Source organism: Euprymna scolopes, chromosome 32 (assembly GCF_053919585.1).
Source record: "Euprymna scolopes isolate OS-2025 chromosome 32, ASM5391958v1, whole genome shotgun sequence".
NCBI classification, from domain to species: Eukaryota; Metazoa; Mollusca; class Cephalopoda; order Sepiida; family Sepiolidae; genus Euprymna; species Euprymna scolopes.
This window is the reverse complement of record NC_136513.1, coordinates 4,177,501-4,193,264: the sequence shown is the minus strand read 5'-3', so window position 1 is coordinate 4,193,264 and position 15,764 is coordinate 4,177,501. Positions and strand designations below refer to the sequence as shown.

The 15,764-nt window shown below is 34.2% G+C and overlaps 1 protein-coding gene across 1 annotated transcript in view; it reads right to left on the bottom strand.

Moving 5' to 3' along the window:
- The window catches only part of LOC145256189 (uncharacterized), a 57,922-nt gene that overhangs the window by 3,271 nt on the left and 38,887 nt on the right, over window positions 1–15,764 (bottom strand). Inside the window, exons 3-5 of the mRNA XM_080114777.1 lie at window positions 13,391–13,456; window positions 9,865–10,095; window positions 1,032–1,148 (exon numbers count right to left, since the gene is read on the bottom strand). Of these exons, the coding sequence (XP_079970903.1) occupies window positions 1,032–1,148; window positions 9,865–10,095; window positions 13,391–13,456 (414 nt within the window). The remainder of the gene's footprint in view (window positions 1–1,031; window positions 1,149–9,864; window positions 10,096–13,390; window positions 13,457–15,764) is intronic.

Here is a 15,764-nt window from a genome sequence, read left to right as displayed (position 1 = left end):
CTCGCTGGATGGCCCACCCGTAAATGATTTTGATAATTGTTGCAATTGTAAGCCTGAACTTGGCGAAAAATGTGCCAGTCCTTAGTGAATCATACGTTCGGCTAGCCTGACACCTCCAGGCATAGCCTTCGCTGACTTTTGCTCTTCTCATAAGCTGACAATTGTGTCCGCATGACGAACACGTTTTTGACCTTGCCAGGAATTTTTTTGTTGGTAAAAATACAGAACTCCGGCTAGGGTTTTGAGTTGGTCATATAAAGATGTGAAATTCAAATTTTTTTTTTTTACACTTTTTCCTGCCCTGAATTTAATAACTTGTGTGTCTTTTCCGTAAATGTAGGGGCTTGTGTGTGTTTTTTTTTACTTTTTCTTTTTTTTCTTTTCTTCCTCTTCTAAATTATCGTCTGCTGCTTTGAATTTGCAATTTGCAGTGGCTCAGCTTTATGTTACGGCGACGCTCGGCTTACTCCGTCTGTTGACGTCAGTGTTCCGGTGACAGCCAAGCAGTCGCTGAGTAAGGTCCGGATCAATCTCTGCACTAGTACCGTTTACGTTTATGTTAATGTAATGGATTCCCAGGGATTGTGTTCATGTAAGTAATATGCAGAAAGAATAGTGTACGCACATACGTATGTGTTAACCGTTTTCGATAAATGGTTTTGATCAATATCTGTGCCCAAAATCTATACCTCTGGAAATCAAGAATTTTTCTACTTATTAGATTGTTTCTTAGTGGGTCAAGCGACCAAGTTTTATTTTTGTTTGAATTATATCAAAGACTAAACAAATGGTACTTACTGCCTTATTTATAAACACTTAGCATTAACATTTAGGGTCAAGATAAGTTGACTAATCTTAGAAAGGGAATGACGCCTGGGTCTATGACTCCGTATGGTAGTAAATAAAAATCTAATTTATGGTTTCCATTACTTATGATCGATCACTTTATTTTTATATATTATACACAATCCCGAAGTTATACTGTGGATTTTTGAAGCACAGTGCATCGAAGATATTAAAAGTATACTTACAATTCCAGTCGGATTGATACCGCATTCCTGCAAACTTTTTCCGTAATTGTTTTCCGTATTGCGGCAGAGAGTTTCAAGAAGAGAAACATTGATTTTATACATCATACCAGCAACAACCTTGTAATTGAAAAATAACTGGCTTAATTGACATATATATATATATATATATATATATATATATATATATATATATATATATATGGGTGTACATGAAAACATTTTATAATTGCACTAGTCCTACCCTCTATTTTTGTTCCTATAAATATAAGTAATAATTGTATGATTTTCTGTCATGTTATATATTAAAAAAGTATTTTACTTTTCATTTCAGCAAATTACTGAATTTAGCAATCGTAAACATTATGCATCTAATGAACGTGAGGTCTGGATTATTGCTCTATCATAACTGGGAGCTCTTCACAAAACAAATGTAAATGACCAAAATACACTATATATAAATACACAGAGAGGTAGCTCTGAATAAATAATCTACAAGACGAGTTCGACGACATCACCATTAAATGGCAGCCCAAGAAATAAAGAGAGGCTTTATGCTTAATGTTCCCCTAACTGTTCATTTGGATAGTAAACTCCTTTCAGCACTCTCTGGAAATGAGAAATTTGACAGATTGACAGTGATTTTATCAGGAGATGGGGTTATGAAAATACTTGGTGTTCCTCAATTGACAAGTAGTACTGCTGAAGCTCGACCATATGCTGTTTTCTTTGTTCTTAATGAACGGAACGTAACAGACTGAGTCACATCAATGTCATTTGACGCAACTGCTAGCAACACAGGCAAGAATTCTGGTGCGTGTGCATTGTTGGAACAGACACTAGGATGTTAACTTCTCGGATTACCTTGCCGTCATCACATTCATGAATAATAGTTACAAAGGCATTTGAAGTTCTCATGAAAATATCAACAAATGGACCACAAACAAATCTTTTTACAGAGATTTCACAAAGCTGCAGCACCATTGATTCTGCTGGATACTAAAAAAATCAGTGATGGGACATTAATTATGCTGAATACTAAAAAATCAGTAAGTGACCATTAATTATGCTGAATACTAAAAAATCAGTAAGTGACCATTAATTATGCTGAATACTAAAAAATCAGTGATGAAAAAATTTCAGTATCTGAAAAAAATGAACTCATTGCAGTTGTACACATGAAGCGTCAGATGTATCAGCCACGTGATGATTACAAAGGATTTCTACAGTTGGCTCTATTATTTCTTAAGAACCAGTCATTGTCAAGCTTAGAAATACGAAAATCAGGTGCCTATCATCGAGCTAGATTGATGGTAAAAGTCATCTACTGTCTAAAGATATACTTACTTCGATCTCAGTTCAGGTTGTCTAAAAAGATGATGTTACAGCAGTTCAATTTGTTTGTTGTCAAAATATATTTACAGGCTTAGTGATCCACGGAATGATTTACTTCTAGTAAAGAAGCTTCATGGCTACAAAGTCATCAACAAGATTGTTTCTAATGCAGCACTGAAAGTATTTACACGTCACTTATGGTATCTTAATGAAAAACATGTTGGATTAGCATTTTTTATGGTCAAGTTAGTGATGAAACAACGCAGTTGATGGTTGCCAAACTGAGTTACAAAGCTCAGCCTAACCCAGGAGAAAAATGATGCCCGAATCAAACGTGAAACGGAATCTTCAAAAATATGTCACCTGCGACACAAAGGAGTTCTTTGCTGCATTTGGAATATCACAAAAATCTCTGAAATTTAATCCAGCAACATGGCAATCTAAACCAGATCATGCTAATGGTGTTAAAATGGTAAAGTCACTCAAGGTGGTCAATATCCAAAATGTCAACGCATCAATTATCTGCCAAGAGGACCAAAAGCAATGCTTGTTGTAAGTCCTTGCAAAGCACAGACAGGAGTTTCCCGATTCAGGAAAATATACACTGATTTCTCACTGTTCTGAACATTTTGAATGAAAATATGTTTTCAAATAAAGCAACATTTCTATTATAATGCAATATACTTTATATGCAGTTTTATATAGCTTTTCATTCTACATTATGAAGAAGACTTCTTACAAACGCCTGTGTTAATTACGCATGTATTTCGTCATATATAGTACATTGATACCAAATCCAGAAAATGATTGAGTTAAGCCAGTTGATAATATAAAACTTTTGAAACAAGTTTTTGGCTATTAATTCCATGCATTAATAGGAACAATATTAAGGGATAATACCTTACAATTTTACAAATTTGCTTTTCATTGGCACCCTATAATATATATATATATATATATATATATATATATATATACAGAGAGAGAGAGAGAGAGAGAGAGAGAGAGAGAGAGAGAGAGAGACTAGCTGACCTTGCTAGTGCACTACCTTTCCTAAACGTCGTGTTTGAAATACTTAAAATGAAAATTTTAAATAATAAAGTTTATTGTAAACACAAGTGAAAATTCTTTCGTATGTACTCGTATACATATGCATATAAACATTTATTTACATAAATAGATCAATATTAAAATTTTGTTATTTTTATATAAATTTATTTATCTTTGAAATAAGATCATAAAATGAACGTAAAGGATATTGCATTATGCGACTTTGCGAGTATTTTATCTCTTATATAATAAAATGACTGCAGAAATTCCCCTCTGGACCAAAGTATGTTAGGTTTGCCACATACAAATTCAATACATCTAGGCTATTAGCCACTATCTTATGTCACATTCGCACATTATTTTAGACACATTAAGGGTTTTCAAAAAAATGCTACATTGCATCTTAAAACCGACACCATCACCATTGCAGCATCTTCAGAAGAAGGAGTTCGTATTTTCTCGTAAGTATTTAGTCCTCCCACCACGAAAAGTCAACATCGGAGGGAAATGTACAGTTTCCTCAGATATTGTGATTTAACCTATCGCAACTGGCCCATAGCACATAGACATAACATAGTCTTTCCGATTTCCGTTCATAAATAATAAAGGCTTCGTTGGCATATTCCGTCCATTCTGATTGGCTGAGACTTCAAAATTCTTATATTCCGAAATGCAAATATTTTCTACATAAACGAATACTTCAAAAACTTTACAATATAGCGTCAGTCTCCACAGGATACAATAGTGCTAAAAAACATGCACACATATTAACCGCCCATAAAGAGACAATCAAATACTGGTACCCTTAATTACTGGACCATACGTGCACAATTAAAAAAAATATATACATAACGTGTTTTTCGTCTTGGCTTGAACACTTAAGAAAAACAAAAACCAAAGACGACACAGCAATACCCACACGTCATGCCGCCCTCCAAAAAACAGCTCTAAAAAATTACGGGTAGCAATATTAATTTTTAGGTTTTGGAGTGATTATCGACCCTAACTGAATGCTATATTTGTTTTGTTTTTCTTTGCTTTTTCATTTAGAACTTATATCCGGTAGACGATTTGATTTATTCTTTTATTCTAACCGATTACATAGGCTTCAGTTTTCACGTAAATTTCACTGGCTACGGAAACACTTATTTCTTTTATACTTGTGCTTTTACCAATTTTGTGTATATCGAGTATTATATTTAATTTTCTTATCGGACTGATTTTCGAGATTGCACGCATGTTAATTTTTTTTTCGGGGGTCAATCTTTACATTAGGTCCACCTCTACTATCTTCTTTTAAATGGCGACTTTTAAAAGTTTCCGACTATGTTAATTAAGAAAATCTACTTTCTGTATTATACACTATAATTCACTGGTCGCCATATTAATACGCACGCGTGATAAACAAATCTACTTCTCTCCTACTGCCACTGCCCTCCCCAATTTTTTGTTTTTATAGCATTTGCGGGTGGGTATGCTGGCTACGAATATCACGGTTAAATTCGTGCCGAATATTTTTTCACAGCCCTTCAAAAAATGGGGTGTCTATACTGAAAGCCATTCTAAACATTGGGAAGGTTCGTGGTGTCTATTCAGAAAGCCTTTCTTAACATCGCGAGATTGGATGCGTTTATTTCGAAAGCCGTTCTTTACATGGCATTACTCAAGGGAGTGAAAAACGTCGTAATTGTTTTGTTTTACACGTTAAAAAAAGAGGGCGTAAAACTGGAATTTAATTTAATAATATATGTGGAAGATTTGAAAAGAAGGGGAAGACTTGAACAACAAACCGAAACAGCTGGGACTGTAACCACTGATTTCCTGCAGGTTATTGCCCCAGACCAGAAGTAATCGCCAGTGGAAGCCAGATTATTTTATTTCTGTTACGCAGTGTCCGCAATTGTCCAGAGACATTAGTGGCTACCACCAATAACTAGTTTAACAATGAGGAGGTGTATGCTTTCACCAATGAGGAGGTGTATGCTTTCACCAGGCAACGCCGGTTAACGGGCCCTGCTCGTAAATGATAATTTCAAAGCTGAAGTAACTATAACAAAAAGCCCGGAAAGAAAATTATAAACCTCTGTAAGAAAACAATCATTGAAAGAAGAAAATGTATGTATAAAAAATTGGATAGTAAAAGTACAAATGACTAGAATTAATACTTTATTTAATGTTACAAACAATTTTGTTAATTACAAATTCAAATTGATGCCATTCGATCTTTCGTTTAGACTATATAGCATTTAATAATGTTGTGTTATTGGCTATAATAGTAGTATCCTCATTTGGTGTTCACATAGAATGATAAATTAAAACACACATTTTATCTGTATTGCGTTAGATATACAGTTTTGTCAGCATTAAATGACACGCTTTCTCTATTGACAATTAATAAAAGTATGTTTACTTTACTTTATCGGTGATGTATATTGCAAAGGCAAAATCAAGATATCAAATTAGAAGATATTCCAATAATTAAATTTATCTTGAAAGTAAATAGCATTTCCTCCCAAATCAAAAATCGAAAACTAAAAAATTCATTTACGCATCGACAACAATCAATATACATATATCAATCGAAGTGAAACACATTCAGTTATTTCTATGCAAGGTAAGAACAACTCCTTACCCCCTCTCTCTCTCTCTCTCTCTCTCTCTCTCTCTCTCTCTATATATATATATATATATATATATATATATATATATATATATATAGTGGGGAAAATAAGTGTTGGACACATCCCATTATTCTTTATTTAACACATTTTTTTATTCAGCGAATGACGCGAAAATTTAACAAGAAATGGTTACTAATTTAACAATAACAAATTACTGTAGAAATTGGAACCTTTTAATGCATAACAAAAATTATATAATAAAAACGAGAATAGCCGGAAAAAAGTATTGGATCACTAACACAATTTCATCTAATATTTAGTTGAAACCCCCTTATTGGCTATTACAGCTTCGAGACGTTTTCTATGCGACGAAACTAATTTGTGACAACATTCAGGCGAGATTTTGGTCCACTCTTCAACACATACTTTCTTCAAATCTTGAATATTACGTGGATCTCACTGGTGGACCATGATTTTCTATAGGATTTAAGTCTGGAGACTGACTGGGCCACTAAAGAACATCTATTTTGTTCTGTACGAACCAATCGGAGGTTATTTTAGCAGTATGTTTGGGATGATTATCTTGTTGAAAGATCCATCCCTGTCGCATACCTAACGCATTGGAAGTAGGCAAGAAATTATTTTAAAGAATTTCCCAATATTTGGCTGTTCATCTTTCCATCTATAATATGAAGTGGCCCAGTACCATTTGAAGAGAAGCATTCCCAAAGCATGCCATTTCCACCACCAAACTTTACAATGGGGAGGGTGTTCTTGGGATCGTATGCTGTACCATCTCTTCTCCATACGTACAGAGTTAATGCCGAAAAGTTCCACTTTCGTCTCATCGGACCAGATCACATTCTTCCAGTAATCATCTGTTTTCAATAAGTGGTCTCTTGCAAACTCCAGACGAGCATTAAATGACATTTTTTTTAGTAATGTTGTCTTTCGAGGTGTACGCGATTTAAAACCGTTGCGTCGGAGTACTTTACTAATCGTTGGTTTCGTTACTACTATCCCTGCTTCTTCCAAATCTTTCTGAAGTTCGCCTCGTGTGGTTCTCGGTTGTTGCTGAACTTTTCGTACAATCTTTCTCACTGCTCGATCCGACATCTTTCGAGGAGCTCCGGTGCGCGGACGGTTTACAGTTGAGTCATGTACCTTCCATTTCCTAATAAGGTTTCCTATGATGCTTACAGGGATTTTGAATTGAGCATATATACGCCGATAACCAATTCCATTCTTGTGCTCGGCAATCATCTTATCACGGACGACTTGAGAGAGTTGTTTACGTTTACTCATCCTGAGAACCTTCACGCGTGATGGCTTACTGGTGACTAACGTGTTCCAATACTTTTCAACAACGTAGAGTATGGTCTACAACAATCGAGAAACTTCTAAAACGTATAATAGTGTCGGCAAATTAAAATGCACATAACAATTTCCAGCACTATTTATAAAAAATAATAAAATATAATTTAAAACAATGTGTCCAATACTTTTCTTCGGCTATTCTCGTTTTTATTATATAATTTTTGTTATGCATTAAAAAGGTTCCAATTTCTATAGTTATTTGTTATTGTTAAATTAGTAACTATTTCTTGTTAAATTTTCGCGTCATTCACTGCATGAAAAATGTGTTAAATAAAGAATAATGGGATGTGTCCAACACTTATTTTCCCCACTGTACATATATATATATATATATATATATATATATATATGTGTGTGTGTGTGTGTGTGTGTGTGTGTGTGTCAGGTCATGTCATATGCTACTGGTACCATGTAATCCAGTACTATCTGCCTCATGGTCGGGTCACCGGCGACTAAACTGGTTCCCCCACCAGACTTGTTTGGTAAGGAGGGTGGCTAGTCTCCCTGAAGGATTAAAAACAAGACCTTCCAAAGGGCGAATGAACTCTTTTTCTGGGTCAACGGCCAACTAGCACAGTATATTTGTGTGTGTTTGTGTGTGTGTATATGTGTATTGGGGTGGAGAGGGCTCCCGTAAGCCGTGGAGAAGGCAACCTTTCTAGGAGAAGCAAATCTCTGATTTAAAAAACAAAGCGGGAGACCAGTACCCGCATTAAGCTGGTCTGCAGTTTAATTTGTTGCTGGCTATCTTGCTCTTGCTTGTTGCTGGATCTCAACATTTTGAACCGAGAGAGAGAGACTTAGCTGTCGTACAAAGCTAAGACTCTGTAACATCATCTTTGTATAGATACTCCCTCAGGCATTTGGGCTTATGGATTTTAAATGTCTGAGGGAGTGGCACTCGTCTGACAAGACGTTGCAATCATCATATACATATATATATATATAATGCTCCCTATGATGGGTTGAGCATATTGGGAAGTGATATACAAACTGCCATTACCGTATTAAGCGTATTAAGTGTAAACATATCGAGCGGAGGCACTTAGACGATATCAAAACATCGTTAATTCATTATCCACACAGCATCAGCCGTAAAGCGCAATGGTGAGAAACCTTGACTGTCATTTGGCCGGTCGGGTTTCGATCCTGGCTTGAGGCAGTTTACTGTCTGGCCGCACTGATGAGCTGTGAAACAGCGAATCAGTATTGTATGTGGATGACTATATATATATATATATATATCTATATATATACTCGGGTTTTTTTATATTCAAAAGTAATGGACTAATGAATTCAACGAGGTTGTTAGATAGTGCTCAATAAAAAGAGCTGATAATACTTGTTTATTGTTATATAAACATGCTCACATCCCGCTGCTACAAATAGCCACTTGTTTCAATCAAACAACAGATATCATCAGGCAGCGATTTGACTATTCGAAAGTTCAATGAATAATCTTATTCATGAACTTTTGAATAGTCAAGTCGCTGCCTGATGATATCTGTTGTTTGATTGAAACAAGTGGCTATTTGTAGCAGCGGGATGTGAGCATGTTTATATAACAATAAACAAGTATATATATATATATATATATATATATATATATATATATATGCATACTAGTATGCATGATCTATGCAAATCATTTTTACGGATATTGTATTCATCGATAAAATATGTATATTGAATAAAAGAATTACAACGAAACACTAATTAGTGACTTTTTCTTATAGAGTGGTGGATTTTTTATAAAATTTATTTAACCATGATGCAGGGCGCAACGGTAAAAGAATTAATTACTGAAGTGCAATTTCTTAAAAACATGAGCATCGACTGTTTGCCGCACAATGGAGATGTTAGCGCTTAATATGAGGGCAATAAAGACAAAGTGGTAGGAATGTAAATACCAACGAGGGAACATAATGTGCTTCCGCTGGACTATGTGATGTGGATTTATCTTTTAGGATAATTGGAGTGCGTGCTTTAATATATAAAGAAGATATAAATGTTGCTTATTGTAAGAGTAGAAACGAAAACGTATCAGTTGAAAGAGATTAAGCTAGTTTTGTGCGTCATTCGTGAATATCACCCAGACAAAAAAAAAACAAAAAAAAACAAAACAAAACAAAAAAAAACGCTATAATTCATACTGGTAGAGTTTATAGATGGGGCTGACTTTATAGATGGACATAGTGTAAATAAACGAATTATTATGCCTGGGGACCAATTGACTTAAAGACGAATCGAAAGAAAGTTGTTTATTTATGAAAAATCCGATAGAAAAGGTTTATACTGAAATTGTACTAAGAGCTATTTCAGCGTTCGAGGAACAGAAATTTTAATTGAAGTTTATATTATCATTAGTATCTGTTTTGTTTATAGTCATTAGAATGTAATACTTTAATAATACGGATCAAAATATATAAGTATAAGATATAGCTAAAACTTACTTTCTTTTTTACACTATTTATTTTGTAAACCAGCTTCATGTAGAAACAGTTGCATTTCTTGTTTATTTCAGACATTCCAAAATCTGCAGCATAGCGGACAGCATCGTCGATTTCCCCTTCGCGCCAGCCACCAAGTAACGGCGGTTGCACAATTGGTTTACAGTCCAATCCAAGCAGGACACGTCTTCCTAACCATGGCTGGATCCAGACCGTGAGAGTACATTCTTGAGTCTGAATAATAATAATAATAATAATAATAATGATAATAATAATAATAATGATGATGATGATAATAATAATAATAATAATAATAATAATAATAATAATAATAATAAATACACTATAAGAAAGCATCTGGCAGAATACCGCACGCCTGGATAATAGCATGCCCGAGAATGTAAAAAAAAAACATAAAAAAACAATGTAATGAAAACATGGAGACTTGAACTGACAGCTGATGGCTAATACATAACTGAAATCAACATACAAAGAGGGGTCTTCCAAGGTGGAAGGTATCACTATTATTTTTCATTATACTCATGATTCCCCTGAACAACATACTAAGAAAATGCCAAGCCGGATACATGTTCACTAACACAGAAGAAAGAATGAACCACCTAATGTACATAGATGACCTGGAACTGTTTGCAAAAACAAAGATAGAAATAGAAACGGTAACAAACACGACCAGAATCTTTAGCCAAGATATCCGAATGAAATTCGGTAAGGATAAGTGCACACTGATGACCATGACGAGAGGAAAACTAGAAGCAACAAAAGTCCAATAAAATAGAAATGAGTGCACTAGGTGAACATGATAGCTACAAACATTTGGGAGTTCTGGAAGTAGACGCCCAAAAGCAAGGAAAAGGAAAAAGAAAATAGGAAAGAAATACCTTAGAAAAACAAGAACACTCCTCGAATATAAACTATATAGTAGAAAACCGATTAAAGGAATAAACACGTAAACAGCGTCACTATCAAGATACGCTAGATCGTTTATAGGCTGGACTTAAGAAAAACGAAAGAATCCCGACCAGAAGACCAGAAAACTCATAAAAAGAATACTGACCGAATCTATGTAAAAAGGAAAAACGACATTATAAGTGAATACAGCAAACTAGTCCCCCCTAATATAAAGATAGACACAATCAAATGTGGAATGCAGGATATTGGCAATTATGCAAATGATTGCATCTTGAATACACAGAAAAATGATACAAACACAAACCGGCAGCAGTATTGGAAAATCGAAGTCAAAAGATCCTATGGATATTGATATACAAACGAGAAAACCCCATCCGAGCAAGACGACCGGATGTCATAATAATTAAGAAAAACGAAAAGTCCTGAAAGATTGTAGATTTTGCTATTCTAGCAGACTACAGAGTAGAAGGTAAAGGAGATTGAGAAACGGAGCAAATACACCGAACTGGCCAGAGAGCTATCAGGGATCTGAAAAATGAAAAAAGCTGAGATAATACCCTAAGAGTAGGAGAGCTAGAAACAATACCAAAAAACATTGCAAAAAGAATGAGAGAGATTGGAATCAGAAGGATGGTAGAGAAGTACAGCAAATCTCAATAATAAAATTGCAGAAATATTAAAGAAAACCCGTGAGATTAACAACACACATAAACTACACCCAAACTTGACACAGAGAAACGGCTATAGACACAAAGGAACATCAAATGGAATCATGAAAACTAAAATTGTATTTTTATAAAATACCGCCCCTTTTTTGTGTGTGAGTGTCACCATTAACGGAACCCACACAAAAGAATGAAGGTCAAGGAGGATGAAAAGACCGAAGAGAGAAAGAACCAACCAGACCACATGAAAAGAGGACTGGGACCTTGAGTAGCCTCACTGCCACTCGAATTCCAGTGAAGACAAATGTTCGCTGTCAACGAGTAATCAATTGTAAGCAGCTCTTGCGATAACACATATTCTCATGCAAAGGTTATCGAAAGTGGTGGAGAGTACTGGAAGTTTGCGCAGACTTGTTGTCACCCAGACTCCAGGAACACTACAAATAGGTCTAAAAGGGTAATCTTTGATGATTGCTTGTTTGACTATTCCTAGTGAGTACACCATAACAATAATGTGGCATCGACTGACACTGAACCAAATATTTTAGGAAGGGTCGAGGATGATGGACAGATCGAAGAAAAAAAGCATTAGTTGGACCTTAACTGGACGAATCCAAAGAAGAGTGAGAGCTTTGGGAAACTTATTGCTACTGAAAGTCAAGTGAAAACAAATGGTCACTGTCGGCGAGAAATGTTACCGATTGAGGTTAAGAGTACTGGAAATGTGAGGAGATTCGTTCTCACCTAAACTCCAGAGAACACCGATTGTTTTCGGTGAATAATCTCGTATGTTGAGCTGTGTGAGAAATTCTAGTGGATAGAAATAATAATAATAATAATAATAATAATAATAATAATAATAATAATAATAATAATAATAATAATAATAAGTGTAAAGTTTATCAGGATAGTAAGTAAAACGAAATATAACTTATGATAAAAATTCACAGACGAAAGCTGAACATAATACGAAAATGTACAAACCATATGTATCGATGATTTCGTTAAATTTTTACCATCATCTTATATTTATTTACAATTATCCATTAACTGATATTCATTTGCTTATAATACACTTATGAAACTGTAGCCCCCTTCGAAATTATCTTCTCCGGCTACAATACACTTGTAACAAAACTTCTGAAAGGGCCCATGGCATTTGTTTTGTGTGAGCGTGCCAATGACTCTCGCCAAAACCTCTATCATCTCTTCAATTGTCTTAAAGCGATAGTCTTTAAATTTTTCCTTTAGCTTAAGGAATAACCAAAAGTCATAGGGAGCAAGTCTGGACTATAGGGAGTGTGGGGAAATGTCTTGATGCCCATTCTGGTTAAATAGTCTGTGACAAGGATGGAGTTGTGGACTTGTGAATTTATGCAAATCTTCCGCATCTACAGTTTCTCGCGAATAATTGTGTGTACATGAAATAGTGTACTTATTGCTTTTATAGACCATCTTTATCCATGGAATTTTTATTTGGCCCATCAACTGTGTTGTTCTGACTTCCTTACTCTACCCACACGTCGCAGCATTCCTCACATACTCCTCGTCATTTTTTAATCACTTATGCCACTCAAAAACTGATGCCTGTTTCAAGAAAGATGGTCCAAAAATACCATAAAGCATTCTATACGTTTCTATGGCATTTTACCCGTTTAAACCATAATTTTATTGCATGCCGTTCATCTAAAGTGTCTTCACGTCCAGATTGCATTTTTTAATTCACAATCCGTGACAATCAGGTTTATGAGGGTGTACTCCAAATGCTACTGTAGCTGTTCCTTTGAACCATACATCATAAAAATTGGTAAGTCATCTCATAGTGAATTTTCAAGAGTCTACAACAATTTTAAATGTCTGTTCAAAAAAGGCACGAAAGTTATTTAATGCACCTCTTATGAATATGATGTAAAAAAAAACATTTCATTACTTACGGCTGGACCACCTATAAATTTCGGGCGAGTTTGAATTGTCAAGGCATACTTCAACCCAGAAACCACCTGTAAAACAAAAAATATAGGAAAACAATATATATATATATATATATATATATATATATATATATATATATATATACATTGTGTTTAAAAAATAAATAATCCACATAAATAACTCCATAATGACAATGATCGAGAAAGATCAAAAATTGTTTATTTACTCATATACATTACGTCCGTTCCATAAAAATACATTTTGAAATGACTATCAAGAAAAGCAGATGAGTTTAATTCCCAAATAAGTAGTGTCTATAGGCTTTATCTAATATATATATATATATATATATATATATATGTATATATATATATATATATATATACATATATATATGTATATATACATATATATATATATATGTGTATAAAGCAGTAAAAATCTGGACCATATAAAAGTATAGCTATGGCTACATATGTTTGCAAGTTGTAGGTACGGTTATTATTTATCGTTGTTAACTATGTAGTATTAAATAAAATCTGCTGCAAATCCACTCCAGTAGATATCTTACTCCTGATGTAATATTCTACCTATATACGTGCCAGGTACGGTCAACGATGGAGTACTGCTGCCACATCTTGGTAGGAACTGCTAGAAGCAGCTTATCTTACCTTGACAGAGTTCAAAATAAACTTCGTAGCTTAGTGGGTGATTTTAAATAGTTTTTCACGTAGCCTAGGCGAGATTATTTAGTGTTTTCTATGCAGAAGGTGATAAAAGGGTATCCTATTAGCGAAAATGTCAATATTTGGAGCCTGGCGTATAAGAATTATTTTATTGCAGTTTTGGGATCTTTATTAATGAGAAATTGATTGTTTTTAAATAAAAGCTTAAAATGTTCTTTTTGATTTCAATCTGATTATATTGATTTTAATTGGTTGTCTACTTAAATGAAACGTGTTGTTTTATTTCGTCAACTTTTCAAAATGAATCATCACACAGTCATAAAATAGTGACAAAATAATCCACAATTAATCATGAGAAAAACCTCGCTCCATTTCTCTACTACTTTTTATAGATTCATGCTTTTATAGATCTTCACGTCTTCGTGATTAGTAAAAGAAGAGCAGTTGTTGGCTATAAAAACAAAAAGATTGATAGTCTTTTAATAATTTTATTTACATCATCTTAACATCGCAGATTTAATTAGTCAGCTGTCATATTTTTTGTTCTCACATTTTTGTGGAATTGTTACATCATTAAAATGTTGTTTTATTTTATATTCTTTTTTTATTTCAGTGTAGTTGTGAATTTCTGGTTTCGATTTACACTCAAGGTGTCCGTCATTACTGAAGTTTGTGATAAGCTTATCACGTGAATCGTAATATTGGCATATGTCTCAAGATTTGTTTTGGTTCACTTTTAGGCAAATATCGATCAATCTTTGAATAGAGTTTAACGAAGATCTTTCGCGGTTTACTTTTGAGCATTTTTTGAAATTAGGCAACAGAATACAATAAAAATAAATCACTTGAAAATTAATAAAGCCGTGATCGTGTTGGGTTGATTTATATGAGTGCACGTTAAGTGGTCGCCCCAACATTCTGACATATGTAAGTTTGAAATAGATTTATTATTGCTGGATACATAGATTGCATATTTTATTTTAGAGGCATTCAACCATATAAATAGAGGATTCGCCTATACATTGATCTGTCGTGGATATGCCCCTAATTCTAACGCATTAATAAATTAAGTTTTCAAGGAAAAACACAGATTGAGGAAGCATTAAAAAGCATGCAGCAGATGCCTTTAACCATTTCCATAAATGGATATGTCAGTTATACGGTCTATTACGCTTTCGATTGGGAACATTTTTTAGATAAATTCGCGTATAGAATAGACGCATGTTTTTTCTGATGTGTCCAAACACTTCTATAGGCAGACTCTTATTCTATCTGTTTATATTAGGCTTTTAGCATTTTCATCGCCGTTCACTATTAGAAATAGAATTGTATATTGAATAGGAACATCAATTATCTCTATTATAGATAGACGCATCTCTCGAATTCATATTCTTTATCTTGCATTTTTATCAGCCGTTTCTAAACTGCCCTAGTTTCTTAGACGATGATGACAGGGAATGATGGGTGAGAAGTGCAGCCTAAATTTGTAAGTATTGTGAATTACTGTTCCGGTACCGAGACAAGCAGGATTTCTAAAGCAACCTTCAGTTGTTTTTTTTCTTTTCGAAAGTTTCTCACTGTCAAAAACTTGTTTTACTGATGTCTTTTTATTTAGTTATTAGTTTGCTACGATTAAATTTAATCAATGGTCTTGATTGAAATCGACAGGTGAACCGTCCTGTTTAGAATA